The 26,628-nt window shown below is 36.6% G+C and overlaps 1 protein-coding gene across 8 annotated transcripts in view; it reads right to left on the reverse strand.

Annotated features, from left to right (window-relative positions):
* Window positions 1-26,628, reverse strand: part of LOC129775217 (striatin-3) — a 42,127-nt gene that overhangs the window by 12,940 nt on the left and 2,559 nt on the right. For 7 of the 8 annotated variants that reach the window (XM_055779623.1, XM_055779626.1, XM_055779619.1 and 4 more), the window contains exons 3-6: window positions 8,425-8,626; window positions 581-808; window positions 300-515; window positions 93-206 (exon numbers count right to left, since the gene is read on the reverse strand). In XM_055779623.1, coding sequence (XP_055635598.1) covers window positions 93-206; window positions 300-515; window positions 581-808; window positions 8,425-8,626 — 760 coding nt within the window. The remainder of the gene's footprint in view (window positions 1-92; window positions 207-299; window positions 516-580; window positions 809-8,424; window positions 8,627-26,628) is intronic. The other variant, XM_055779627.1, reaches the window with a different exon arrangement.

Below are 26,628 nucleotides of genomic sequence, written 5' to 3' on the forward strand. Positions count from 1 at the left end.
GTGCCAGTGGCACCAATTCTCGACGAATGTAGGGACGGAGGGGAACAGAACAAAATTTTCGAGATAGTTTTACTCTCGTGAGAACTACTCACCAACAAATAAATCCCCTCCGTCAGCTTTCCTGTTTTCTGTCAAATTGCTGTCCTCACCTTCTGTTAGTAGATTTAATTCATTGATTACTTCATCCGCTTCAGCATCAACATCATCTGCAAAAATAAAAAAAAGTATAACGATAGCAAACAAAGCAAGATTTTTCAGATGACACATTTTCTAGCAGCATTGGTTTTATTTCCCCTTACCGTCATTCATAGTAACACCTTTGGCTTTTCGCTTTGTCGTTTTCATGTCCGTTTCCTCGCTCTCGCCTATTTCATCGGACATGTCATCATCATCGGACATTTCCGTATCAGCTTGGGCTAGAAATTCGAAATTTGCTATAACTGCCGCTTCCGAGTCCAGTATCATTGCTTCAGTTATCGAGGAAGTTTGAGACTTTTTCGCCGGCGTACGACGACCTGGTTGGATAGATGAAATATTATGCTTCCGACTGATTTCCCAAAATCGAACTAAATTTACAAACCTTGTGACTCACTAGCACGTTTGTTGGTTTCGTTTCCTCCGTTGACGTTTGGGTTTATGTTCTCCTCCTGCTCTCCATTGTTGTTCAGGCCCAGTAACGAACGGACCCGATTCGAACGAATGTCGATGATGGTTTCGGTGTAACCAATCTCTTGCAAATATTGACGCAGCAGTTGTCTGCCCTGCCTCCATGTTATGTTAGAAACAGAGCTGTACGGTACTTCGGGATCTGGAAGAATGGGAAAGATAATACCGGTTAAGAAAGAGGATAAAATGGGCTCGGAATGCTTTTCTTTTGTTTTCCTTTTCAAAGACTGGCTTTTGAATAATCGGTATGAAAGTTATCGCGATATTCAATCCAAAACATTATTACTCCTATCGGAAACCGATTCAGAGGAGGTGTGTTATCAATATTCGAGCTTAAACATTTGGAGAAACATAATCTATTGAGGTTCAGTCCACAAATCGATCCATTCGTTTTACTCATTCGTAAGACCGAAATTGTTGGCTACTCATAGCGTTTGTTTGGATAGGGAATAAAGTGGTATCCCATTTCTATGGTTCCAACTTATCTACGTCTTTACCTTTCAAACAGGTTAAAGGTACAAAAAATGCCTTTAAGGCAGGATTTTAGTCTAGAAATTTGAAAGAAAAACAATTTTTTTCTTTCATATTTCTGTGGTTCAGGCATTCAAGAATATACCCTAGAAAGCACTTATCGGAAAGCCTATTATTTAGCGAGTTAGAGCCATTTCAGTGATGCGGTATCTAACCTGGTACGGCCTTAACAAAAAACTTCAAACGCGTTTTTCTCGAAACTAGTTTTTTTCAAACTGGCGTACACGATATTTCAAGTTCTACTGAACCTCTAAAAAATAATATTTTTTTAGATTTCACTATTTTAAAAAAATCGGGAAACGTATGACAAAACGATTTAAACCGCATTTTGCTTTTCAAACGGGCGCCATTTTGTCAAAAAAAAATTTTTTGACTTGTCCGAGGTTCATGCGATAGCGACATCTTTACTGATTCAGAATCTGTTCGATTTTTGTGTTCCATATAAGTAGAAGGGCTGGAATCGTGTACGCCATGGCACAACTTTTTTCCGAACCCTTACTTCATCAACTCTTAACTATTCTAGTTATGAATATTTTTTCTCCGTTCAATTTTCGTTTTATTGTTAAAATGTAGATGAACAAATAATGATGAAATGGATGGTAAAATATTCTTTGTTTTATTTTTACGGAGCTCGAATAAACGTGAATGACGTGAATAAACTTGTTACCAGAATGACTAATACTTTAGTAGGAAATATTATTGTTTTTATTTTTTTTATTAATTATTATTAATTACACTTGATATTTACTGAATTTGATGTCTGTTTATTGATGAGAAAATGATGTCAAGTTTACTCTCTTAACGAACCGCAATGTTTTAGATTTGGTAAATATTTTGTATAAATAAGATAAATATTAAATTTTCAAATAGATTGAGTATCCTTGAGGTAAATGATGTTGCTTTGTCCGATTTAGGATGCTTTCACGCAACTAGTGAATGAAAATCACATATGACTCGACTATATCATTTCATTCTTCCCAGTCTTCGTTGCATTTTGAAACGACTTCCTCCGAAACGAATACGTTTCTCTCTCGCTCTCTTCTCTCTCTCTCTCTCTCTCTCGCTCTTCTCTCTCTCTCTCCTCTTTCTCTCTCTCTCTATTCTCTCTCTCTCTCTCTCTCCCATGTATCATTGTGCATGCAACGATGTTTTAGTTCAACGTGGTTTGACATACGCTACAGATGAGCTAGATTTGTTGTATCGTACACGAAAATTACTCACACGTATAAAATAGCGTGCAGTGTATGTGCGCTATTTTACTCGCTATTTACTAATACTAACGCGAGGACATTTATAGCAGTTAGTTCGTTGATTTGAGTTCACGATGGGTAGACAATAAACCGTCCATTGATGGGGTAACTACTTTTTTGCATCAGAAATTAAGTTTTCGTTCCTCTTTATATGGATGTAAAATAAGATTGCGTACGCTGGTATAAAATTAGTGTGAGGGGGAAATGGAAGTGTGGAATGAAGTCAGTTGAATGAAGAGGCAGATTTGTATTCATTAGTCGTGCCAGTTAAAATAACCACTGACTGGACTAGTTCACCAGTCATCCTCGCTGGTCAACGCTAATCTATTCATTTTCTAGTCAAGTCACTTTTTATTGACGGCGACTGCCGAAGCAGTTCTAGTCGAAACGAAGCTACTGAGAGTAGAGTCGGTCTTCATTTTTCACCTTCGAAGATTTCGGGCCCTGATTGTGATCCAGAAAAGGTCTAAATACGTAGCGAATAATCATCCAGTGATTGATTTAAAAGTTAATTTAATTGAGGGACGCGTTGATACCTATAGAAGGTGGACTTTAAAAAACTTTAAAACATGTGAATCCGTGAAAATATCATATAAAACTACTGTAAATCACGAAAAAGACAATATTATTTATACGTTCAAAAACATTTGAATACCTTTTTTGGCACATGCGCGCTGAACTAGAGCATTTAAGAAAGAGGACAATTCAAGATCAGATCTTTGACTGGACAAACCAACAAATTTTATCCTATATAAAAAAGGCGAATAATTTATTGTTGTTTTCAGAACGAAAAAGGAAAACAACATTCCGTTACAGTTTTAATGAAAGATTTTCTAATATCAATTTCATTTTTCTAATGAGTCATACTCTGGACGGTCGAAGATAACGGATTTTTGTGATTTTTTTTCCAGACGCTGGAATTAAAGCTGAGTGTTAGGACATTTTTGTGATTGGTTAAGGTATATTCGGCGTATATTTTTTTATTTTTTGGATGCCAATATAGTGATTACTATGCTGTTAGCAGCTGGGCGCGTAGATGCTCTCTCTAAAACTATTCGTAGAGGAAGTGGGGGTAAAACGGACATGTTAAGTAGAACTTCAGTTATATCTTTGGAAACTCATGCTTCCCAAAACATAAATGCAGATTCTTGCAATTCAATATACTGTTTTTCGAATTGATTGGCTGAATGTTTTACAAAAAAGTGTCTTCAATGTTTCTTTACTGAAATTAAAACAGACCGAAAAGTAAAACATTTTTGTCAATGCGGGTATAATGTACATATAGTGGGAGGAATATGGACAGGTTTGTAATATATGAAGCATAGAGGTTTACCGCTCGCGAGAAGAATAATTTCACTCCCTCTCATCGTTTGTCTGTCCAACAATTGAAATAAAACACACAGAGAAGGCGAGCTAAAAATAAGTTGAACAATCCTTCCATCACTTTCCATTATGTATTAGATATGATCTAAACATTTCACTGTCCATTTCCACACCAGTACAAGTATTTCAATCATTTGAATTTTCACTAACGTATGAATTTACTTTTTCGTACATACCTAATATCGCTTCTCTGTTAACTCTCAAACCGAAATATAACCATCAGCGAACTGAATTTTGATATTAGGGAGCGACCCCTGTCGAAAGGTCGAAAAATAATGAACTTTCGTGATTTTTTTCGAATGTTAGGAATAAAGTGAAGTGTACGGGTATTTTGGTAATTGTTTAAGGCATATTTGAGGATGTATTTTACATTTTTTGAGTGTACGAATAATGATTATTGCGCTGTTGACAGCTGGATGCATAGATGCTGTCTGAAAATCGGTACCATAGCTGGTGGTATCAGTTCTGAAGCAACGGGGTGTCGCAGAACGAATCCCAATGAATATTCTGATATTCTTAGGACAATACCAAAAACGTAACATAGGGATTTTTGAATATTCGAAAAATTGCGAAAATGTCTGCCTTTTTTGTTGAAAATGAGTTATTTTTCATGAAAAATCGCCGTTTAGAAGCTCATGAAAAATCGAAAAAATGAGATATCAAAAAAACGGCTATGTAACGCTCTAGATGATTCGTTTTAACATGCTGATAAAAAATTTCAGTCGAATCGATCGAGTAGATCCTGAGATATCGAAACCACCAGTTGAGAAAACATGATTTCGACTTGGCATTACTGCTGTATCGCAATTGTATGCTATTCCGAGCGAATCTTTCATTCACGTTTTTAACCGTTTCACTGCATATTTTAATTCGTATTTCATTGTTGAGTAAGCTGTTAGTGTTCTTCTTGTCGAGTTTTAAGTGAAGTTTTGATCTAATTCATTGTTGATCGTGTGTTATACGTGTTGTGCAAAATGTCTTTGAAGTTGCTTTCAAAACAACAAAGAACTTCCCCACCATCGCCTCGTCAACAGTTTTTTCTGTCTATTGTCGCACTTTCGAACCATTGTTGCGTACAAGCTTTCATCAAACGAAACCATGCACTACGCAGTCTACTGTTAGGCGCTTTGTATCACCATCACAAAGCATGGAAAATAATTGCGCCAAATTCAGCCGGCCTATAACTGATCTCGACCGTGTTACTTGCCATGGATACTGTGGTTGCATGTTTCAGATGAACTGCACCAATGTGACGCGTGCCCTAATGAACTATTTACAATTCAAAATCGTTCGTTCTGAGAGTCGCATAGGATTTTGTACTTCTGGTACGGTTTGCGATAAAATACTCCTCTAATTTACTCCAAATTTTAAAAAATCGTCTAGAAAAAACGGCTGAACGTATCAATATGGAGTGTTCACAGATGTTTAGGGAATACACTAGGCTAAAAATTTGCCTGGAAACATTAGAACTTACTGCGATATTTGCAGAATTACAGTGAATTTTGTAAAGCACTATAAAAATTCTGTTTTTGGTACTTTCTCGAAATTGACGCAAAAAATGTATATACATTTGTTTCGTCAAAATAAAAAAATATTCTTGTGCAGAATTTATTGGAGTTTTCAAAACTGCCTTTCGATTTGCGGTGCGATGGTTTTTCATTGAATAATTCATCATCAAAGACGAAGGGGTAATTTTTCATTCAAACTGAAATATCTCTGTATGGGAAGGTCCTCCAGGAACGTTCTAGGAACCAAATAAAAGCTGGTTGATAATGTTGATTGGATTTGCTTTTGAGTTGTTTAGCAAAAAATTGTGTTAGTCCAGAAAATCTGTTGAAAAACAGAGAAAAATCGATTTTTTATTTCTTCCCGATGTTGTTGCCCATTACACCACATACACAAAAGAAAAATGTGTATGTAAAATACACTAATACCTGAAAGTTGCAGCTTCAAAATGATGTACATTCCATCGATATGCGTTGATACTTCACGAAGATACAGCATGTCAAAAATCATTTAAAATATCTGACTTCGCACTCTGTTTTTCTATTTTTTTTTACGAATAGAATTAAGAATTGAGTGTGTGTGATTATCATCATTGTAACACATTCCTTATATCCCATCCTTTTCCTAAAAATAATATGTCACCCTTCTAAACTCGAATAGACCGCGAGTAATCGGTTTTCTACATTACTAACCTTAGATTTAATGAAATTTTTATGTATAGTTATAAAAATATACTTAAGAATTCGGCTCCTTTAAACTTTAAACTGTGCCTTTAAAAATAAACGAATTCAATAAAAACAAAAATTACATCCACACGCGGAATTATGCATGATTTTAGGTTTTTATTTCCCTTCTCCATCTTTGATCAGTATTCATTGCCATAAGGTGGTTTAAGTATTACAGAATAACATGTAGAAGGTGTTCACAGTAACAGAAATCTGAAATTTTAAATATAACTATACAAATCAATCACCTGTCCATATTACCCGCAGTTCCCCTACATTTTACTCATAATCTAGTGGACCGATCTGGCTGAAATTGGAATGTATAAATGTAAAAGATGAACTATCTAATCTGTTACATACAGACTTTTGAAAATTAGGAAAATTGTCAAAATGGCGACCATTCGAAGAAATAATTGGTTGTTTTTTCAACAAAAGTCACTATATCAAAAATCATAAAAAATGAAAAAATAAGATATCAGAAAACGGCTATGTAACAATTTAGGTGATTAATTTTTACATGTCAATTTCAACTAGATCGGTCCGCTAATTTCTGAGAACAACGTGCCATCAGTTTTAGGGAGAGCATCCATGCGCCCAGCTGCCAACAGTATCATAATCACTATACAGGTCGGACTCGATTACAACCAGTTTGAAAAAATGCTTTTTTTATATTTCAAACATGACTTATTTCAAGAAAAAATGTAATCTTTCAACGTTAACCCTTTTATTTATTTATTTATTATTTACTTGTTCTCGAAATTAGTCGCACAGACAGATTAACTAATCCTATTTTTAAAAATGTTCTTGGATATGTTGAAGTCAAAATCTACAAATACTTCGTTAAAAAGACGACAGCAAACATTAAACGGGTTGTTTTGTCCGTAAGTAGTACGATGAACTTTTGCGTACAACGTCGAGACTCGTGGCGATTAGACTATGCCAGAACGTACAATATCGAACCTCGCTCGTGGTGTATCGATGTGAATTGATTGCATAACTCAAGGCGCATGGTATTCGTTGGAAAGTAAGACAAGGCTCAAAACTTGTCTCATTCACCGGCACAACTTAGGTACGCACCACAGGATAGTATGGGAGCGACTCGTTGGGTTCGTGTTTGGTCCATGCTGTATGACTTTAAATAATATGGCAAGGGTGAAATTTATGTGGTATACGACAAACATATTAAAAAGGCTTATTTACTATTAAAAAGACAATAAATTAGAAATATTTGTTTAAATATCTCGAGAATGGCTGCATTTAGAAGGAGAAAAATAATGAGCTTTTTTGTTTTAAATCACATCATGATTTATAATTTGTGGCTAAAAATTATTGTTAACATACAAAAATTTGAAATCTCGAAAATTCATAAAAATTCGTCAAAAATAGTTTTACCATCTTTGACTTACTTTTTAAAATTTTCTACATGACTTCTATTTTATATGAAAATAAAAAAAATAAAAATACATATTTTAGATATTGCAAATTGATTTTTTTTGTAAATAAAAAAAGAAAACTTATTTTTTTTCTCAGTGTATATTTTTCTACGTCAATACTCAATAACTCTTTATAAGACACTATTTAGGTACGACGATAATACACCTGAGTCAAAAAATTCCCAATTGCTGTGAAAAACTCATATTTCCTCCAACCCAAACGGAAAACAAACTTTCATTCGAATCAAAAATACATATTTTTAAAATTTGCATTTGCAACGATAAACATATGCATAAAAAACGAATTAAAAAAAAATTACAGTGAAAAGAAATCCGAGACTGTATATAATCGAGTCCGCCCTGTATAGGGGAACTTCGTTATAACGTACCCTAGATATAACGTCACTCGATTTAACGTACACATTTTCAAAGTCCGAAGGAATAATTTTTTGAATATTGTTTTTCTGAAAGAACTGAGTTCTTTATTATGCGTCGATACAACGTACAATTTTGAAAGTAAAATGTACGTTATATCGAAGTTGCCCTGTATTAGCATCCAAAAATTAAAAAAAAACATTTTCGAATATATCTTAATCAATCACCAAAATTACCGAACACCAACTTATTTTCCAACATTAAAAAAATAACGAAAATCCGTTTATTTTTCGATTTCGTTTATTTTTGAGTGACTGTGAAGAATAGCAATCGCACGCGAATAAAATAATGTTCTAAATAAAGCTAAGTTCCGTAAGGGAACCATTAGATGACACCTAACAGTTCCGTTATTTGTCAAGGTTCATCATACAAATAATGATCCAACAACACCAGACAATCGCACGTATGTTGATTTTCGCAATACACACAGATTACGGCGTTACCACCCACACCTCCTATCGTCATACACGCAATAAATCAAAAAAGGTGAGTTACCTGGAGCGACTTCGGTCCCAATGCCCGGGTCATCCGAAGGAGGTTTGATGTCATTCATCGGTGGATCGACACCGTACTTTAACCGATAGAATTTCGCCCGTTCCTGTTTCAGCGCGTATTCCAACATTTTAATACGCCTAATGAGGTCAGATTTGAGGGATTCCTGACCCTTCCGTTCACCTAATAGTACAGCTATTTTCGCCTGGAACAAAAAGAGAAAACGAATGTGATTAGAACATGTTTTACAAGTTTTTCTTCACAACCATATAGTGGCATTCAGCTGCGTGATGTGAATTGACTTGAACGTTTTGTACAGGGAAATTTTTTCGAAGTTTCATTTTTCAAACTTTTACTTCCGAAATATTTTACGCATGATTCTTGATATCTTTCAATGTAAGAAATGCTTAGTTTGTATCGAGGCATTCCACGCATGTTCGGACATAGAGGCAGATCGACCATTTCCGATTCAACTGAAACCTTGGACAGTTGTTCCTTTTTAGCCGAGATGTCGCTTAATGATATTCGTTCTTCATATAAAACCACAACTGCATTTCCGGAGCGTCTTCTTCTATCTGAAAATGGTGCTGCTACACTACACTGTATTTTTTTCAAAATTCAGAAAAATTTAAATGCTCAAAAATGCTTATTTGATAATTTTGTCTTCATCATCTAATTTCGACAAATGTTAGTAAACATTGCAAACTTAGTGCTCAGCGTCAATCCCAATTCTGGTTGAATGTATACGTCAACAATTACAATCATTGCATTCGATGTGATGAACAGCTACATGCAATATTGAAAATGCACTGTTTTGTGTGTTTTATGGACTAACGGAATTAATGGTCCGTATTTGTTAAGATGAAGATGAGGGCCACGTTACGTCAATGGGTAATCGCGCTATCGGTCTATGATTACGGACTTTTTTGCCCCAAATGCCAGCATTGGATATGATCGATATGTTTCAACATGACTACTGCGTGCTATTTTCCACACAACACGTGAAACATAGACCAACTTAGAGACGAGTCTGGTGAGTAATCCTCCCCTCTCCTTTTAGATCTGTAACTTGGACGTCTAGATCGTGTGATATAAAATCTCTAGACTACTACTGCACAAGTGTTTGAACCATTGAAGAAAATGTAAGACGATTCATTAAATCCAGTTGAAATGTCCGGAAAATGAAGAAAAATTGGACGTTTGCCATGGACTACCTCAAGCGTTGTCGCGGCCCTGCATCTCTACACAAGATTCACATCTTTGGTGTCGTCCTCAGAATGTTTCGTGTCCGAATGTCGTTTCATTTCTGATTACTTCCAAGCTTCAACAACTTATCGACTCCATTAAGGGAAAGATTCGTGGAACGGGAAGGTGGGGGTAAAACGGACATGTTAAAAAGAACTTTATTTAGAACAATTATATCATTGGAAACTAATGTTTCCCAAGTTTCTTTCCTTTTTTTTCTGCAGATTCTTGCAATTCAATATACTGTTTTTCTACCTAATTGGCCAAAATTTTACAAAAAAGTGTTTTTCAATGTTTTTCACTGAAATTAAAACATATCGAAAAGTACATTTTTTTTTATGCGGGTAATATGGACATATAGTTGGGGGAATATGGACAGTTTTGTAATATATGAAGCGTAGAAGTTTATTGCTCGTGAAAGGAATAATTTTATTCAAACAACGTCGGAACTCATCACGAATGTCCGTTAAGAGATGAAAAAATCGTGTTAATCCACCTGGAAGTGATATTATACTTTTCAACAGTATAAACGGACAGACCTTCAACTATTTTGCTTTTGGTTCCAGTCAGCTTCAAAACAGTCCACACTTGGCGATTTGATTTCCATTTATAGACGCAGGGCATTCCTTAGGTATAGATTGAACAGACTTTTCACAGTCCATCTCACTCCCACTGGCAACTGTCCGTTTTATCCCACCAGTACAATTATTTCAATAAATACAATTTTCCACTCAAAAATTAATTTACTTTTCCGTACATATCTAATATCGTTTCTCTGTTAACTCACAAACCGAAATATAACCATCAGCGTATTGGATTTTATTATTAAACCACTCAAAATGCTTAATATCGAAGCAGCTGAATTTACATCCACACGCGAAATCATATCTGATTTTCGGTTATCGTCTCCCTTTTCTACTTTTGATCAGTATTCATTGCCATAGGGTAGCTTAATCATTAAAGAATAACATGTACAAACTGTTCTCATTAACAGAAATCTGAAATTCAAAATGTAACTATAAAAATCAACCACCTGTCCATATTACCCCCACTGTCGGTATTACCCGCGGTTCCCATACGGAAAACGGAAAACATCCGTTCCTATACAGTGGCGAAGCTTGCGCACCCGGGGCGGAAGAGTCGATTTGCACCCCCATCACCCCGCCAGAAAAGGAATAAATCATATTTATCCAATTTCTTCATATAAATTCGGTTCTTTCTGCACCCCTAAAATCGGGCACCTGGGGGCGATCCGCTCCCTCCGCTCCTACCAGTCGACGAAACGATTCCTACATTCAGTGCACGAAAATATAACATTCACACAAAGCCCCCTGGACAGGATTTGAGACTTACCTGCCGACCCAGACCAGTGGTTGAGAAACCGATTTCATAAAGGGTTTTCATTGTAAGGGAAATATGATCCTGTGTTCAGACGTCTATCGAACTGTGAAGTCATCCAACTTGAGATTTGTTCACTTTTGGTTTCAAATTGTACTATTCGAATTGCGAAATGGATAAACCTGCACGGGACCATGATATTGATAGAAGTACCTTAGCATGAAATGCTGAAGTCCTTTGGTTGTGAATATATTTTTTTCTGAGTTACACTGAATTCATTCTTTATGTAATTCAAGCAAATCGCTTAATTTTAAGAAAATCGCATAAAAATCGCGTAAAAAAATTAGTGTACTTCTTTCCTGCTGAATAACAAATAAAAAAATACAGTCAACTTCGAGGAACCTTTAACGTAATCTTTATCGATGCATTCCCCAGAAAGTACGAATTGCATTACTTCTGTTATTGAGAAAATAATGTATTTTATTAGACCTAACTGAAATTCGAACAATTAGCTTCAAAAACTTCAAATATAACTTCGTAGTGCCTGCTCCGCAGGGTACTTTAACAAAACCAATATTTCCAGAGTCGAACAGTAAATTTTTTGAGTATCAAACTTGCTTACTTACTTACTTAAATTACTCAGCCCCCGAACACATTTCCGGCTGAGTTAGGAAGAAATAAACGGTTGAAACATTTTTAAAATAGTATCGAATTGCATTCATGCCGTTGTGTTAAAGACTTAGTGGAAGGCAAGCGTGATGGGCCATCATTACATTATAAATTCCAACCGAAGTGTAATAACAGTTGAATGTTTGCACCGTTCACACGTAACGGTTGTTTCACGTGTGTCCCATGCATGCGTGTGTGTGTGTGTGTGTGTATGTATGTGCAGCCCTTTTGTGCTTGAAGGCGTAAATAAACACTTAGTCGGGTGCGGTCGTTGATTTTGCTGCTACTGCTGCTGCTGCGCTACATGTGTGATCGAGTGTAAACGCGAACAGCGAAAAAAAAAAAATAAAACAACAATAAAACTCAGCTGATTAGCGACCTTCGCGGGGGTGGACTCACAAAAATGTTATAACTCAACATAACTTTTATTTGTGACTGTCTTCTTTCGAGGGGGCGATTGATTGTTGCAATACGGTAGAAACCCTTTCAAAATGAATAAAATTGAATTATTATCACGTCAATCAATATTTAATAGATGCGTGAATGAAGCAAAGGTAACGAAAATAAGACTTTACGTCGACCGAACAATAGCCAGATATAGTTGGCAATCATTATAGCCCTACTATAAACAAGTGGTTTTCGAATTATAATCTTTTGAAGATTCCTTAAAATGTTACATTTGTTAAAGGCTGTATTTAGATCTCTACTGTCAACAACTGGATCGTTTGGAGCTAGCGATTGACAAGAAAAGGTCAGAATTGACCAACAGAAGACATGTTGTGATCCATCAGGAAAACGCTAGGCCACACACATCTGTAGTGATTAAGAGAGCTTGTTTGGGAAGTTTTAATGCATACACCACATAGTCTGAGCCAGGCACCAAGCGGTTACCACCTTTTTCTCGCATTGCAAAACTGTTTCAGTGATAAGAAATAGGGATTAAGAGAAGATTGTAAAAATCGATTACTACAGTTTTTCGCTAATCAGAACCAAAACTTCTATGAGAGAGGCATTATAAAGCTACAGTAGAGTTCCGATTATCCGCGCAAAAGTCTGGCAGAAAAAATCTGAAAACCAATGGCTTATGTCATTCATACAACAAATTCACACAATATCTTTGACCAATAGAATTATCCATATCAAATGTCGTTCAGTGTCGCCTCGATGGAATTGTGCCTTTGAGACGGCGAAAGTCCTCTTGGGACGTTAGTGTCATTCAAGAAGGTGTAAGGAACGCAATGATGCCCAATGTCACTCGGAAATGATGGTACGGTACATAATCGATCAGGTACGAATTTGATCATTAAAAAACTATGAAATCCAAGACCGAAGGAGACCGAAGAGAGTGGGCAATGAACGATGCACCAAATTTGCAGAGACCATGTTGCTGGTCAAAAATGTAACTGCTGCAGCGTAAGATTCAAAACCCTTATTTATTTTATTGTCGTCAATCCAAATTGTAGACCAATACATTCTTAATACTATTTAAAACTACTTACTTAAAACTAGAAAAAAAAACTAAAGAGAGTTGGCTGGATAATTTATCCGTTCAATTCAAAAGACGATTTTAACAAGTTACATAATAAAAAAAATATATTTATTTACTTATTCATTTCGTCAAACCAGCGTAGACTAAATATGCTGCCCAAATATTACAGTGAAATTTAACTATATCTTATTCTATTCAAATAGTCTTTGAGCATTGACCTTGACATGGTTACATCAATTATTTCACTGTGTTCGTTACAGAGGCTCATCATACGATTAATAGGACTATATTTGGCATAATTCGTTCTTCGGTAATCTATGTAGAAAACGTGAGGGTTTCTCAGGTGCCTAACCGGTGCGTAAAAATTCAGGTTTCCTAATACAGTAGAACCCCGATTTTCCGCGGAATAGTCTGGCTAGGCCACCGCGGATCACGAAAATCGCGGATAATGCAATACATGACTAAAAAAGGGATGCAAACACAATATTTCAGCATGATAACTATGTTTTATCAATAAAGGAATCATTAAACTATCCATCTATAAGGTTGTGTAGACCAGAAGTCAAATAATGTGAAAGTCATGACCAAAACAAAAATCCAAAATCCTACACCTCACTGATAATTCCATAGCATTACTATGGAACTCGCTTTCGCGGATAAACCGCATCGCGGATCATCCGCTCGCGGATAACCGAGGTTCCACTGTATTTCTTCTGAGTCCACTCGTTGTGATATGATGTCAAGCTTAACCCAGCTTAACACTATTGTTCAATGGTGTTCTTCTTCTTGTAAAAGTCATCAAAGTGCATTTCCTAACATTGAGCTGTAATAAACTCTTAGTGCACCAATTAAAACCAATGTTAACTTCATTTCGGAATGTTTGAGAGTCTTCTTCATTCTTTATTTCCATATACAGCTTCATATCAGCGTAGATAAGTGCCTTAACACTGTTGAGAGAAACGCAAACGTCATTAACAAATAAAATGAACAAAAGTGACCCCAAATGAGCGCCTTGAGGAACTCCGGATGTAACAAATATTGGTTTTGAAATTCTCCCATATTTCGAATAGGTTTGAGACAGCGAAGGCAAGTGATACCTCTATCGATCCTCTATTGCCGACTTTAAACTCCAACGTTGTTGGTATGAGATCCTCCAACTACGATACTAAAATTACTGAAAAATATCGTGTTTAGGGTTGGTAAATTATTCAACTTACTCTTGTCTGTAAAACAAAAGCCGTGAAACGGTAGAAATAGACACATAAGTAACCCAGAAAACGAAGAATCCTTAACCCAAATTGAACATTTGCTTAGTAATGTGGTAAGACTGATATCGTGTGCTCAAAAAGTATTGACGTTGGATGAGCCTCTGATAGGATCAGAGCAGGAAGCGCTTTGGATTTTCAAGTACATAACCTTTGCCCCTGGGAAGGGTGCTCGATTGTTACGGTGTGAGCGAACGCCACGAACGTCGCATGCTGTGTGTTCGTGGGCACGTGTGAGCCCACGAACGCACAGCATGCGACTAGCGCCATCTTAACGTCTACGGGAAAGTTGCATCAGTCAGTTTTTGAGTCATTCCAATCTCCACTCAATCTTCCCTGCGATGTTTACGTTAAACGGAAATGCGAACCTACGGAACAAAAAAAAGGATGACAAAGAAGTGGGAAAGGGAGAAAATTTTTCGAAGAAAGAGAGAAGGAGAGGTCGGAAAAAAAGATCGAAAAGGAAAGCACTTTTGTGGGTAGCGCTAAAGCGCGGAGTGAAAAATTGAAGCGAGCGACGGAAATTGAAAAAGATCCGTTTCGGTGTGAAGTGCGAGTGCCAATAGTGGGGAGTGTTACCCGAGCGAATTGTGGAAGAGTTTTCCACTCGAACAGGAGGACCGAATTCCAGGACACAGTGTCAGTTTCCCGAGTTTCCTTCGATATATTGGAGTCGCAACATACGGTGACAGCCAGTCTCTATCAGAGTGCCGTGAGTAATATTTTATCAGAAAAGAAGTAAATAAAAGTTTTAGAACCCCGAAATGTCGTCCTTCCTCACTTTGAGTTGATTCATTGTGGGTAAGAACGCCCCTATACAATAAACCCGCATGGAAGAGGGTGTTCGAGATCCGTGAACAGTCCGCCCTGCGGGTCTCTAGCCGGACCTCGGTTTGGTAACAGCTTTTCTCGACCTTAGTGGCTGGTGAAGGTCAGGGAACGTTTGTAACAATTTCATTCATGCTGCTGATATGAAATGCCTCTGAAAAGACCTGCCAAGATTGGACTCCGGTTATACCATCACCACCAAGAGACACCTTGTCCGACGCGATCTATCGATTTGTAATCACAATCTAGCGCTGATTTTTCACGCGAACGAGGAAACAAAACATCATTCAGCGAATCAATCTCTTATTCTAATTTATGGGCCCTATTATAGAAATCGAGGCGATAATAATTTTGCTCGTTAGCTCTATTTTACTATTATAGAAATCGAGCAATTCGATAGCACCGAGCGAGTGATAGCTATCGATGCAAATGTCAGAACTTTTCGAGTTGTTTGGTTCACTTGTTGCATATCTTCAGAGAATTATTTTGATTTGGTTTGCGTCCTTGATATTTTCCTCTGGGAAACATTTCAGAAACGCTTAAATATATGCAATTTTCAACACATGTTCGTTTGTTTCGATCAGTATTTGTTTTACGGTGCTGCCAGAATAATCTATACATGGTAAGTGCTCAATCCAGCATTATTTATATTAATCATGTTGTAATTTACAATGCAGAACATACTTCCAGCGCATATTTTAGTGGCTGAAAATGAGTGGACAGACAAATCACCATTCAGGGCCACAGGTGCTGGCCCAATACAATGAAGCTATTGACGCCGCTGCAACAAGAAATCAACGCTACATGCTAGAGAATTACATGCAAAAAAATTCATGTGTGACTCCTTACGGAATTCCAAAAATTGCAGTTGTGAAAATACATGCAAAGATTCATTTTCTATTAATTATATTTTTTGTAAATGATGTCGTTTTTATTACACACCCATGCATGCATTACGCCTATCGAGCTTCATTCGTTGAGGGAATATCAGTTTTCTCCAAAACATAACCATATTAACACTTTTGGAAATATAGATATTTATAACTTTCATAGCAGATGTCTCAAAGAAAGATTTGACATCCTTTCCATAGTGCTTTGTGAAACATTTCAAACTCGTTTCAAAATATTTCTGCAACGCCACTGACATTCGAGCAGAGTAACGAATCGAGCTGTTTTCCTCGATTTCTATAATTCCAGATTTTACACGGTGTAATAGTGATAGTGATTGTATCGAATCCTCGATTCGATTTCTATAATAGGGCCCTATGTTATGCCTTTCAGTACCCACTTACGAGTGATTTGAACACCCCTTTTATCTCGAAAGAACGGCCCAATTCAGATTATTTTTTTTATAATTTATAATGTTCTGTTCGCCTACAGAAGAGGAACTATTTGATGCAGCGAAACTGGAAGTTTGATAACAATGAAATAAATTAAATTTCAATTTTTGCATGATGTGTGGGGTGATGTGGACACGTTTCTGTGGGGTGACTTGGTCCTACAGCTTTTAACAGGGTTCCCACATATACAGAACATTCTGTATTTCACAGATTTTTCGACAAATTTCGGATATAGAATCTGTATATACAGAATTACAGATTTTCAGCAAAGATATAGAATTTACAGATTATTTTAAAATTCTATTTTAAATATTAATTTCACTACAGTGGATACCTTGATTTACAAAATTTTTGAACGCAACGCAACGAGATGATAGTTGGAGGCAGTTATACGAAATATTGAGCGATTTGAACAGCTTAAACTTTTCGTTCCAAGTTAAATATGACCATAATCAATCCGCCAATTGACTCATTTAAACTATCCTATGACTAAACCGATTATGCAGTTCCTGAACTTTGTTCTACAGCTCATCAATAACGTCAATCGCACTTTTCAATCAGAAAGTTCTCAATTCTGCGAACTTTATTATGAGACAAGAATGTTATTGTTGATCATGTTGGGTAATGTATGTTTGGAGAGCTACGTACAACGATGCCTCATCGATGCAACTTGAGCTAATTTGAACTAATCTTTCACATCATTGAGGACTTTCTGAAGTGGCCTGCGGATGTGTACGAGCTAATTGGAACTAATCTTTCACATCATTAAAGACTTTCTGGAGTGGCCTGCGGATGTGTACGTTGGATACAGTGGAAGCTGAACTTCAAATCGATTTGTCGTGACTTCTATACTGAACTCGTGAAACAGATTTCAAAGCGATTTGATTTCAGCTATCCGGATATCAAAACCGTGGCTTCGATAAACCACTCAAAATTTCGTCAAGCTACCAAACCTTAATGACTGCGATGATGCACCAATTTTCTCAATTCTCTGAAGCAGGAAGACAAGGCTTGGATAACGAATTCAGGCTAATCAAGACGAATCTTGTTGGGCAAAAATTGAGCGACTTAGATATAACTTGGTCCCAGCTATTGGATGTCAAAAGGCGTGATGAGAAATTGTTGTTGAATATTTTCGACTACAATGCCAACCAAAGTCAGGAAATCTGTTGGTACCCACATTTATAGACTCTATTTTGGAAGCGGAGTACTATGTATCGACTCAAGGATGAAATTGATGAAAAATTTGAAGGCAGAGTTCAACAAAACCATGTATAAACATCATACAATCCAGAAGATTATGAGAAAACCTTTTTATGGTTTAATTTGTTGTATTGATACGACATTAACAGACAATTCATAATGAAAATAAACCTATATTTTATTTTTTTCCTGTGGAGGCGATCTGACGTAATGGTAACATCCATATCTCTCACGCTAAAGGTCATGAGTTCAATTCTCACTCCCGAAATTCTTCCAAAAATGAAAGTAAAAATGACGAACTAGCCAAAATGTGTTAAAAATTACTATAATAAAAAAAAATTCCTTCATTTTTCGATATAGATTATTTATACAGATTTTTTTTGCTAAAATACAGATCCTCAGATTTTTTCAGAAAATACTACAGAATTAAATTTGGCAGCCCTGGGTTTGAAACTTCTCTTTGGTCTAATTGATTCCAGATGCCGCAGAATCATGAAATGGGATAGACAAACAACGTTCGTTGGAATGGCGTTTACATTAATATTTCACGCTATAAAACTTCTCTGTTGCGTTACGAATTTAGTGTAAGAAACTCGCAGATTGCTCTCGAATAAATTATTAAATAATTAGATGTAGTAATGAGTTTTCAAAGCCATACAATTCATCTGATAATGATAAATTATTTCAGAAAATGCTTTAATAACGACATTTTGCGTTATTGTAACACTATTACTGAAACATCAACCCTATGGTTCATATTTCACTAATGCGGCTAGAAAATCGTTCGATTTTTGATGTTGTTTTTTAAACTCGATCCCCAATGATATAATAATTCAACAGGTTGAAAAAAGCAAGTGATGGAAATATATTTCCCTGTAAGTTAATTACTCATAGAGGTAACATTATTAGCGCGTATGTGAGTCCGAGTTCAAATTTCACACCACTCATTTTGTGAATTTTCCGAAACCACCCATTGAAAAGCGAAATGTACGGCACGACAACAGTCCGGTGATAATAACTGCATTACAAAAAACAGGTAATGAGATCAGCCTCACGATAAACACTTTCGTGTGTATACCATAACTCAAGACCCAAAATAAAAGGGTATGGGTATTATCAAACACATATATTGCTGTTCTACGCATAGTTGTCTCATGTTACTTTTTGAAAATTTTCACTTTTGTTCATAAAACGCTGTTTTTATGCCTACTCTTTCGGAAAAACTAAAAAAAAACTTATTGTTTGTTCCCAGGTTTTAAAAAAACAACATCAAGCTCAGTTGTCCCATGTTGATATTCATGACTGTCCCACCTTATATTTTTTGTAAATTCATAGCAAATAAATCGGTTCAAGTATATAATAAGTTCAAGTTTATGTTACGCTTTCAACAGGACCAATGTACTCATTTCAGGTTTGGAAGAATGCACTAATTCTCAAACAAATAAAAAAAAAGTTTTACAGAACACGTGTACACCTTGTTAGCGAATGCCCTGTAACAACGAGATTTATATTCTGCAAAGTATTGCAGATCATTCCCTTCTTCATAAAACGATGTTTTCATGCATAATCTTTCGGCAAAAAACCAAAAAGCTTATTGTTTGTTCCCAGTATTTCAAAAAACAACATCAAGTTTAAGTGTCCCATGTTGATATTCTAGGCATAACTGTCCCACCATGATTTTTCAAGCCTGTAACCAAGATTGATTGATTCAAATGAAAGGATCTTTTCACATTTCATTAAACGATAGTTCTCTGCATATAAAAAGCCCGGTGTATTGCTAAACCGAAATGCTTTTAAAGTTTTGTTAGACAAATATGCTAGAAAATTTTGAATGCGTGTTCTCAGTTGCTGTTTTTGGAACATGGGACAACTATGCGTAGAACGGAAGTATAGGCTATCTGAGTATTTCAATAATAATTGGCAGCTATTCAAATTTCTAAAAATTTAAACAAAATAGTGCATTTTTAATTGTTTTCCAAAACACACTGCTGTGAGCCACCCTGTATCATATACCTATTTGCTATAAAATAAGTTTACACTTTTAGTAGCATTGCAGTTCTTCTCGCATATAAATCACGATGGATCCTGCTACACCGAAATGTTTTCCTAACACGAATCCCCAGCCCCACGAGTTTCCTCTATTACTACTCTTTGTTTTCCACATGAATCCTAAAATTACGGTAAACGGTTTTGTCATCTCCAACTGATTAAAACTTCTCCCAACATCAAACAATAACTTCTGCTGCTAACCATTTAGAATGCGGGGTGAGGGTGGAAAGTTCTCTCGTCGTCTGGCACGGAGACATTCGTATGTACATACGGAACATCACTCATCGCTATGAAGCGACTATGTGGAATACACTATTGGCAAGAGATGGATAAACGAAGAATATAGGCGAGTTTTTTTTCCATTTCACATATCGATTCACCATTCAGCCGTTGAGTAACCATTGAACCGAGCGAAAGTCTGTTAACTATTAGCTGTACATCGACTGCTTATTAACGGAGCCCTATAAGTGCGTGAGAATAGCGATTAGATCTCTATATTACTCAATATGATTTGAAGAAAGACATATGGAGTATAGGCAATAAGAGCACTTCTGTGTCAGCGCCAACAACTTTTAGTGGGTTTAATTTTGGGCCGGGATCCGACGAAACAAGCGCAATGGGAGAGCACACGACTGCGCTTCCTTATTGTCTTATCTAATTTCCCCTCTATTCTCGGCTCAGACGCAACGCCGGCGTCATGACCATGATATTGACATTCACCTAAGGTAGCGTTGTACAGGTCTTCAAACAAAGCCACTGGGAAAAAAGTATCGAAGTATAAAATTAGATGTGTGGTAAAATGTTTCACCCACACGTTTCAAGATGTACGCTAATGCTCTTCTTGTTGCTTATGAGATGGTCTAAAATATACAAACAACATTTGTGTGTCAACCTTTGCGTGGGTGAGGAAAGTATGGCACGAGAAAATTAGCGCTATTCCTGTGACAGCTTCTCCCAGTGAAAGGGCTGAAAAGATGAGATATTAGGACGGTTTGTAAAATGACCCAAAATAAATAAGTGTAAAAGCGAACCCGAGTAATAAAGGGATGTTACCTGTGGATATCATAATCATATTGTATCCCCCTTATTTTGCTCGCCGAATGATATTAGATGTTTCGAGTCTTTTGTGTTACCCTATCCTGGAAATCGTTTATCTAACGTCACTCGAGGCACAGAATGAAGGGAATAAAAATGGCACGGGAAGAGCGTTGCCGTGGAAGATGCACGTGCAGCAGACGTATGATTGGTTACCTAAAATTCTGGACTGAGAGTTTTGTTGGAGCATTTTTATTTTTGTGAAACGCAACCAGTTTGGTTCGATCGATGTCACTTAAGATTTTTCCAACAAAGACTGGCAATGAAACATTGAACGTCAGTAACCTAGCTTTCACGTTTCGTTGCACAACTTTTACTGGAGACACCATTGGAATCCATGGATTGCACATATTCTGAGATGCATTTCTCTGGCGATACAAAATCAATATGACCTTGTCTTACAGAAATTGATTCGGATTGTGGATTTTTTCGCTCTTTCATGCTTCTGAATGGGCGCCCGTCCACATTATTCTATTGTTAGTTGTCTATCATAGTCTATCGATTTATAAGAACTAAAACTAATTAACTTTCTGCATTTCTGTTTTATTCTTTTCCTCAATTGAGAGCTGAGCTGGCAATCGGCTGGTTTTGTAACACATATATGTAGCGTATGGATTTTTTTTTCATATTCCATATGCAAATGAATATGTACCTAGGAGAATTGAAAAAAAACGAATCAATATAATTGATATCTTCTTCTTCTTCTTCTTCAATGGCACTAACGTTCCTAGAGGAACTTCGCCGTCTCAGCGTAGTATTACTTGCGTCATTTTTTATTAGTACTTAGTTGAGATTTCTATGCCAAATAACACGCCTTGAATGCATTCTGAATGGCAAGCTCTAGAATACGCGTGATCACGGTGCAAGTCGGAGGAAATTTCTTTGACGGAAAATTCCCCCGACCAGAACGGGAATCGAACCCGAACACCCGGCATGTTAGTTATGACGCTAACCACTCGGCCACGGGAGCACATATAATTGATATGAAAACTTTTTTTCACACTCGGGTGAAATAAAGAAGACACGATACACACTTGTCGTGTTTATAAGAAACGCCTTCCTTCAAAGACATGTCTATTGTGCCATTTTTATGAGAACTTGTTTGAGATTTCATTGACATATTTATTTTAATGGAAAAGTTTTCAACCCACTATGTATGACCAGCACTGACAACGTCAATCACTTAGCCGTAGGCCACCTAAAGTGTCAATACCCATTTTAAATATGACTACATTTCGATTGGTTATGTGGAACAGTAAGCAAATCCAATCGATTGTGCTTTGAACATAAGCCAAGGCGAATTGTATTCAGTCTGTGATTTTTGCTACACGTTTCACAGCAAAAATAAAATATTGTCTACACTGTGTATTGCGCACGTTTGCTTTTTGAACTACTTTATTATTTTTTTTCGAGGCAAACCCATCTATTTTACCGTCGAACTAAACCCACCACAAATCAGCTAGTAAGGATGGCCTCGCAGTGAAGCTCTGCAATGTAGATCTGGCAAAACTTATACAAACTATGCACCAATTGATGCTCAGGAACTGAGAATTGGAACAGCTACCGGAAGAGTGGAAAGAAAAAAAGGGGTATGTCGTGAGGCCGTCAGGCATGAGCCCGGTTAATCGACGATGGACCAAATTTTTACCCTGGAAAATTTGGAAATATTTAGACCCAATACCGCTTCTGCAACCATAGCCCACCAAATTTGTAAGAACTGAATTAAAATATGAAGTAAAATAATTAATAATAAATAATTTTAGCTTTAAGCATACACAGAAAAACATCGTGTTGCTAAAAAGTCGAGCTTTCAATGGGCTCCACAATTTCTCAAGGACCGACAAACTCCAAGTTATGCGCAACTTTCGTATAGGGATAAACAAGAGACTGTATCAATATGGTCCAACCTCCTGATACAATTCAACTAAATGCTGAATGAAGTCCAGAATCAACGCAAACCTCCGTATCGGACACCGAAAATCGACTGAACTATTTATCGTAACCATGTACTGACAGGTTTGACGAACAGGTAAAAACATTTTTAGAAAAACAAGAATTAAATATTTGCTCGTCGTGTTTTGTGTCGAATGTATTTGATCATGGTTCTATGCTATAACAGAAACCATGGTTTGTCCATTATCTCCCGTTGCATCCATCCATCCGAGTCCCAACATATAATTTTTGTATTGCTTGCTCTCCGCAAACTGTTGGATTGTACGTTTAAGATGTATCAAAGACAATACCAATAATCGAGTCTACCTATGAGCCCGGCGTAAACAATACCATTCGATTAGAGTTTCAAGCAATTCAAGCCGACTAGTATTGTAGTAACTAGTAGTAATCACTAATATCTACGTTCTAGTATTGTACAATTCTTCCGGATCCAATCCGTTATTTGCCCAACAGTATGAAAAATATCTTTTATTTTATTTTTTTATATCCCATCTGTTTTATTTTTATTATTAGGCTCATCTAGTAATTCAGTTGTAACAGAGCTTAATTTTTAGCTTTAATTTTTTTTTCGGGGGTCTTCGTAGCCTAATTGGTTGCGTGTCCGCTACTAAGCGAACGATCATGAGCTAATAACTCAGGGCCCCTCAACTGACCATCTTTGTGTGTTATTCTAGCTACGACGTCCACGCAACAATCATCATGTGTCGGTAATCCCAGTCCCTTACCGCTCACATTACGATCTGCTGCATCGGTATTTGGTGCTAATTCTAACACAGCAATGGAAGCCTCATATCAACAGTCCCGTTGTGAATAGTCCAACTGTGAACATTCGAACAATAGGAATATTCTAACGCTGAAAAAGGCGACATGTGTTGTGTATCGATAGAATTGAAATACTCGGCATGTGTTGTGTATCGATAGAATTGGAATATTCTTAGGCCTAAACAGCTACTGTGTTATAGATAAAAAAACGAATGTTTATCGATGGATAGGAATCTTAAGCCAAAAAAAAAATGGCTACTGTGTAATATACAACAATACTTATCTTAACATAAAAATGTATACGAATAAATTCGGCTCTGTGACAGCTGAATTGCTAAATGAGCCTAATAAATGGATGGGATAAAAAAGAGCTTAATTTATCGTGTACATTTTTTCTAATGTTGTATATTACACAGTTGGACCCATTAACGTGCGCCTCATAAGAAAACGCGGATGTGATAACGAAAAATAAATTTTGGGCGAGACGAAGTTTGGCGGGTCAGCTAGTAACACATAAAGATGGTCAGTTGAGGGCCCTGAGTCTTAAGTTCATGATTGTTCGGTTAGTAGCGGACACGCAACCAATTAGGCTACGAAGACCCCATAACCTAGACCTTTTTTGTTCGAAAGTTGAATCAAGTTTCGACGCATGATTCATATTCCGGACAGAAGATGTTTGAACACACTATCTTCAGATAAATAAAACAATATTTCACGAATTGGGGAACAAGAACAATCCAATTCTGGCGCAACAATATGAAAAAACCATTTGTTAACAAATGTTTGCAAGCTCATTTCTATTTCTTGCAAAACGTCGATCCCAGGCGCAAACCAACGAGAGTTTAAATTGATTTTCTTAGACAGGTTTTGTGCCGGTTGACGTATGAAGTCGTCAGTGGTTCCCAAAGACTTCGGACTTGGACGTCGCCTTATGAGGGCGCTTGATTCGTGTGACCAAGGCCTCAATCCGTAGACAGCCCCTATTATGGACCTTAACTTCCAAATATACAAAGAACATATCATTTGCACTTTTGCTGTTCGGAATTTGAGACACAAAAGTGTTCGGAATTTGAGTCAGTGACATATTTTTAGTTTTTCACCATGAATATTCATTCGTAAATCAATTTTTTGTAGCCAAAAGAAAAAAGACTCTATTGTATCCAAAAATCAAATTAATTTCGCAAAGAAGTACCATTTTGAATAATGAGACACTGATTTATAATTATCAAAGCTTAAGTGTTCGGAATTTGAGACAAAACGGTACTTATATTCGTGAGCTCTTAGTTTTGACTGTCTTGAATTTCACAGGTTTCTTCATTCAACTGCTTCATTACTCTCCAATTAACATGGGGACCGTCCATGCTGAGTTGACCCACTTTAAACTAGGTTTTGCTTCAATGCTTCATGCACACATGCAGTTTTTCCAAGTTTCGTATTCGCAAATAAAGAGTCGAATGGCCATCCCGCCTCGAAACTTGCCGGATATCTGTTATCCGGTATCCGACCGAACTACTATCCGTTTCATCACTAAGTGTAATAGGATTGAGGGCAAAAATTTATTGCCCTATTTTGAAACTAAAAAATACCAAAATGCATTGAATTCTTGAAGTTATCAGCTTTCATTAAAGTACAGAGTTCACATCATTCAGGGAACACACATTAAATTCGGGAATAATGTTAATAACAGAGAGCGGTAGTGTTCGGACGTTGTCTTGAACTAGATTTTTGAAGCAACTTTTTTTCTTTATCAGCAGCTCAAAACTGAAATGAACTTTATTTAATAATAACATTTTTTTTGTAACAAACTGTTACTCACATGAGCAGTTCTATGCTACAACTTCCTTTTTCTTCAACCAGCTAATTTCCGCCTAATATCCTCCTGTTTTCTATATTTAATTATCATTTCATCAATACAATTTCAATGTTAAGCATTTCACTCATATTTACCCCAGATAAACAATTATTTTAACTTTAATTAATTTCACAATTTTCTATTTTTGTATACTCATCAACCTTATACTTTGTTTTTGTTTTTATTTTGTTGTCGATGACGTTTTTTTGTGCGCCGGTTGTCGCACTCACCGCTGGAGAGCGCTTGTATCATCTGACAGTGTTTCCAGCGGTGCCACAACAGGTAGAAAATAATTGCCAGAAGTAGCAAAATTGCAAAGCTACACATTCAATAACATCGATGATATACAATCTGTACCCGAATTTGTTGAGTATTTTAAATGAGCACAACTTGATTAAACATTGATTAGTGAGATCCGTGGATATTTAGATCCAAAATAGTCGTGACAAAAATATTATCGCTGTATGCAAAGATTATATTTTAAAGCTGTGCTATCATCGTAGAGTTGGAAAAGAAATTTTAAATTCTTGAAAAATAGTTATCAATTACAATTCATGTATGTTGTTTATTAGAATAGCTGCCATTCAGTATAAACCACTCTGATTTTCCTTTGCAAATTCCTCGTGATAGCATTAATCAAATCAACAACATAATTTATTAATAATTTACCCACACATCAGACAGATTATTTTTAGATCCCATGTTATGTCATAATGAAATAGCAATCAAGAGAAATTGAATCACATGCTCTCTTGGGGAATATCTCGTGTAACAGCATCAATGGGTAACGTAAAGGTCAACGCCTTTTGGGCACTCGTGGTTCAAGGTCATCCTGCACTCCCGATACAGCATCGAACTAGTGTCGGATAAATTCTGATGACTTGTTAAATCGTACTCGTCAAAAAGTGGTACCGTTTGTTCGCGTTCTCTGCTGCGCGCTACTTTATACTAGATTTGTGTTTAACTGGAATTCTCAATAACAGCGCAGCTGACGAAGAGTGAAACCAACTGGAGAACGATGATGTTTTCACGTTACACTAGCTTTCTACTTGTTTCCCATAATGCGCACACTTCACTTCCCATTCTCTCTCTCCCCCTTCCATTCAGCGGGGATTCTCC

This window comes from Toxorhynchites rutilus, chromosome 3 (genome assembly GCF_029784135.1).
Source record: "Toxorhynchites rutilus septentrionalis strain SRP chromosome 3, ASM2978413v1, whole genome shotgun sequence".
In the NCBI taxonomy this organism is placed as follows: domain Eukaryota; kingdom Metazoa; phylum Arthropoda; class Insecta; order Diptera; family Culicidae; genus Toxorhynchites; species Toxorhynchites rutilus.